This window comes from Cynara cardunculus, assembly GCF_001531365.2.
Source record: "Cynara cardunculus var. scolymus isolate 2C chromosome LG 1, CcrdV1, whole genome shotgun sequence".
NCBI lineage: Eukaryota > Viridiplantae > Streptophyta > Magnoliopsida > Asterales > Asteraceae > Cynara > Cynara cardunculus.
Window position 1 is genome coordinate 48,994,119 of NC_037528.1, and position 4,598 is coordinate 48,998,716.

The 4,598-nt window shown below is 35.9% G+C and overlaps 1 protein-coding gene across 1 annotated transcript; it reads right to left on the reverse strand.

Moving 5' to 3' along the window:
- Positions 1-1,213: 1,213 nt before the first annotated feature.
- On the reverse strand, positions 1,214-4,584 carry LOC112507055 (disease resistance-like protein DSC1). Its single transcript, XM_025111461.1, has 4 exons — positions 4,475-4,584; positions 3,224-4,313; positions 2,801-3,136; positions 1,214-2,710 (listed from the first exon to the last, which is right to left on the reverse strand). Exons 1-4 carry the CDS (start codon positions 4,519-4,521, stop codon positions 1,214-1,216), a joined length of 2,970 nt encoding a protein of 989 aa, XP_024967229.1. The 5' UTR covers positions 4,522-4,584.
- Positions 4,585-4,598: the final 14 nt, after the last annotated feature.

Genomic DNA, 4,598 nt, shown 5'->3' on the forward strand with positions numbered 1-4,598 from the left:
TTTGACCTAAAAAACAAGATGTTAAATTACAAGTTCATATAAAGAAGCTTTGATGATTACCTTTCATCCAACTAATAATCATGTAATTTAATATGAATGTCCATCCATTTTTTTCAATTCAGAGCAGTCCTCAAGGAAATCCAATTGAAAGACCCAAGAAAAAAGGAGCAACGATTTCAAGTCATCTCGTTTAAGGTACAGATTTCTAAACTTTTTTGTTCATATAATTCGTTTAAATATGTTTATAAACCCGTAAGCTTTCGTTTAACTCATGTTTATTTAAATTGTCCCTTACCACCTATTTCCATTCACTCGTAATTACATGTGGATCTACAGTCCAATGTATAGGCCTGTGTGGCCATAAGTTTGGCACTTGTTCTATAAGTTGATATACAAGTGTATGTGTTTTTCGAGCTCGATTTATCCCTTCATATTTTACTTGTCTGATTACGATATTTAACGGTTTCTTTAAGATTTCGTACCCGTATTGCCTTACATCTTGAACCCAAGTTTTGCAAGCTACCAATACCTTTTTGTAGTATAATTGTTTATCCGTGCACCGTGCATTTGGCTGAACCGTGTTTCCTTTTCTTCCTCAAGGTAGATAATTAAAGGGGGTTGCTAAGATTCCAGGAAGGAAGTATACAAGGTTCGATTGCAAGAGGTTATAAGAGGTTTATTGATGATTTGATTTCTTTCATTTGTAATTAGACTAGCGTTTTTTTTTTCAAGACTATGTTTGGTTTTAGTTGAATTATTGGGAGACATCTGAAATCATTTTTGTTGGAGTATTAATTCTATTGGAGACTTTATTTTGGAGGTTTTATATACCTGTTACATTATGTTTGAAGTAACTCCCCTTTCCTTTGGAATGGGTGCGTTACTGATAAACTAGCCCAAAAACAAACTGTTGCCTACTAAAGTAGTTGATGAATGAGTCATATTTGGTAAAAACAAGTTGATAGGTTAGATTGTAATGTTACATGATTTAAACAAACATGTTGAAAATTAATTGAAAGATATTTGGAAATTTTTTTAGAGTTAATTGAAACAAATTACGAATATAAATCAGAGACAGTTTTCATTACATATAGTTATGATACTGAATACAAATTATAATTGTGAGGGAAAAATGACAAAATTATATTACAATCAATGACATCCAAGCTTTGACATATGCAACACCACAATACATCTTTGTTAATCATACTACCTACCACGACCAACTGAAATATCGATGATTCCTCGTCATTTGGATGGCACCTCCTTCTTGTGTTGGAGTCGGGAGATCCTGAATGAGACTGAAATTCGTCTCTTCTTCTATATCTTCATCAAAAACAAGTCTAAAACCACATTCTTTTATCTCAACATCATCATTATCTTCAAACCAAAAAGTAACAAAATTCTTTGCCTCCTGCCATTCACGATAAACCCGAGTCTCAAAACAAAACCATATGATACATGACTTAGGGWTTTTAGTGGAACCACATATAAATCGATAGTTGTGAACCAAAGAAGTCCCATCAAAGTTGTCCACATGAAAGCCTGGTAAATTGTTGTAATCTTTGTGATCATAATAAGACTTTTTCTGCATCAAAACAACACAAAATCCATATCCCCTCAACTTGTTGTAGCAGAAATTTGAAGGCAAATCGACCTGTAAGTGATTTTCCATACTTGTTTCTGTAAACCATTGTGGAATTTTATTTCCATGATATTTTATATCCAAATGGTAATTGTCTTGTCCACCGAAGATTTCACGTATGTTACTTGGGAACTCCATAAATTTAAGAAAAAAAGAAATTTGGTTTCTACAACTGTGGGAGGTTATAGATGAGTTAAGATCAAGTGGAGGCTGACACATACAAAACTGGCTTTCAATACTAACATTCCTAAACAAGTTTGGACAACCGTTAAAATACATGACTAAGGATGAATGAATATTAAAATTGCTAGGTGGAATTTGATGCAAGGAGGTGCAACGAGATGCAGCAAGATACAAAAGGTTWGGTGGAAGTTCTGGAAGCATTTCCAGCTTCTTGCAACCCGAAAGGATAAAAAGCCTAAGACGATAAAGTTGACTCAGACATCCAGGTAAGCTAGTAAAGTTGTTCCAACCCAAGGATAGAGATTCTAGACAWGATAAGCCTSCAATGCTATCAGACACTTCCAATATATTGCAGCAGCTAAGATTTAATTTTCGTAAGAAACATAAATCCACCAATGAAGGCATTACCAGACTTTGGGGATGTTGCATCTTACTTGGAAACCACGAAGGTTGAGAAATTGAACCCCACCATCTAGACTGGATCCTCTTCCCATGTCGACCAAATCCCAATACTTGAAGGTTGTTTTGAGAGAATACAAAAGAAGGAAGTTCCGTTATGGCGGTACCATCGATACAAAACTCTTTCAAAGTGTGGATTGTGCCAGAGAATTCAGGAAGTTTGTCCAGTTTTGAGCAACCCGAGAGATTCACAACTTCAAGAGAATCCATTTCGACTTTGCAAGGGAATCTCCTAAAACATTTGCAATCTTCCATATTCAGAACAACAAGCTTCTTGAGCATCCCAAWGGATGGGTGGACTTTAACCAAATTCACACAACCTTCAAGAATGAGTTCTTCGARATTTGTGATCCTTGTGAAATTGGGGGTACTTGTTAGGTTACGACAATGCCTTAGCTTCATCACTTTCAACCTTTCAAAACACTAACATCAAGGACAAACAGGAAAACACTTAATTAGATCTMCAGGTATTAAAAACATAGGAGGAATGTATATACAAAGCAAAATAAGTACCTTAGGCGATRTCCAAAGATTTTTGATGTGGCTGTAAGACAAGTCAATGGCAACAATGTTTTCTGGATAGAAATCTGAAGGGAAGCACTTGAAAGGGAATCCATGCCAATAAAATAACCTTAACTTATTTGATAAAAATTTCAACTTCCCGTCGTAATTCACCTTAGATTCCTTCCACAACTTCAAATCAAATTCATGCCAAAGGTGTTTGAGTTCTTCATCACATATTTTTAGGATCCGCAAATTCTTCATATGTGCAAAAGCTTTACCATCAATGTGAACCTTCAGAAAATATTCCTTTCGCAAAAGGTGAAGGACTTCAACTGCTTCTGTTCCCTAGATCCAAGTAAAAAGAATATGGAACATATAGTTTAGATCGAAAGGAGTGACACATACCAAAAATAATCATATGCCACTTCTTACCTCGTTTTCATTCAATACATCATAAACCTCCGATGAAATCCACAACCTGCTTCGCTTCCCAGGGGTGTTAGACTCTTTGCGTACAATTTCCCTTGCCATCTTTTGGATCAAGTCATGCATTTCAAGCAAATCATTGCGAGAAACGACAAGTAATGACTTGTCAACTAGAACTTTGATATTTGTATCTGTATGATAATTACAACCATCTAGTATAGTTGTTGCATCATCTTTATTTTCACCAATGAATGAAGAAGCAATATCAAGGAAGATGTTTTTTTGTTGAAGGCTTAACGCATCAAAACTTAATCGAAGCACCCCTTGTATCTCTTCATTAGGATAAACTTGGAGCCCGTCCAATTCGCTTTTCCACTCCTTCACAGTTTTTCCGTAAAGAAAAGATCCCAAGACCTTGAGAGCAAGGGGATGACCTTTCACATACTGCACAACTTGCAGAGCAAGTTCTTGAAAGTCYTTAGTAGGATGTTCTTCATGAAAAGCATACAAACTAAAGAGCTTAAGAGATTCAAAATCATCGAGAAACTCCATGTCATAGATTTCCACTTTATGAGACCTTAGCAATTGCTTGTCTTTACCGGTGAAAATAATAAAACTTCCTGGAAAAAACCAAACAGGTGAACCCGCTAGTGCTTCTAACTGATCGCGATGATCCACATCATCTAGAACAAGTAGGATTGGCTTCATTGGCATCCTTTGCTTTAATACCGTAATTCCTTCACTAACACTTGATACCTCTACAACTCTTGCTTTCATGATTTTACCAATAAGTTGCATTTGGACTTGAGTTAGACCTTGTTGCTTAGCGACTCCTTGGACATTTTCACAAAAGCTACTTTCCTCAAAGTGGATACACATCGAGTTATAAATAGCTTTGGCAAGGGTTGTCTTTCCTATTCCACTAATACCACATATCCCTATCATGTGTACCTTATCTGACCCAACAAATCGTAACAAGTTCATTTTCTTTATGCGTGCATCCAACCCTACAAGGTTCTGGCCGACATGCAAAGGTTCATGAGATAATGCTTTTAGGATTTCTTTGGAGATGCTATCAATGAATTTGGACTCAAACCTGTTGACCAGAAAGAACCCCAAATRTATAGAATTAGTTCTAATAAAGTTACTAGATGAATTGGTTTGGGAGAAAARCARCTWCTTAATGAAATTCAAATGATAYGRCCCCTTGTTAATTTGAYTAGAGATRTAAATCATTAYAGTAAAGAAAAAATTTACCCATTTGCCATGTCCTCGAGATCCCATCCAGATAAGTTGGCAGCCATGGATAAAGCTTCTTTCCATTTACCAACCTCTGCTCTATTTGAAATCTCATGTTTTTCAAACGCTTGTGCATAGCTCC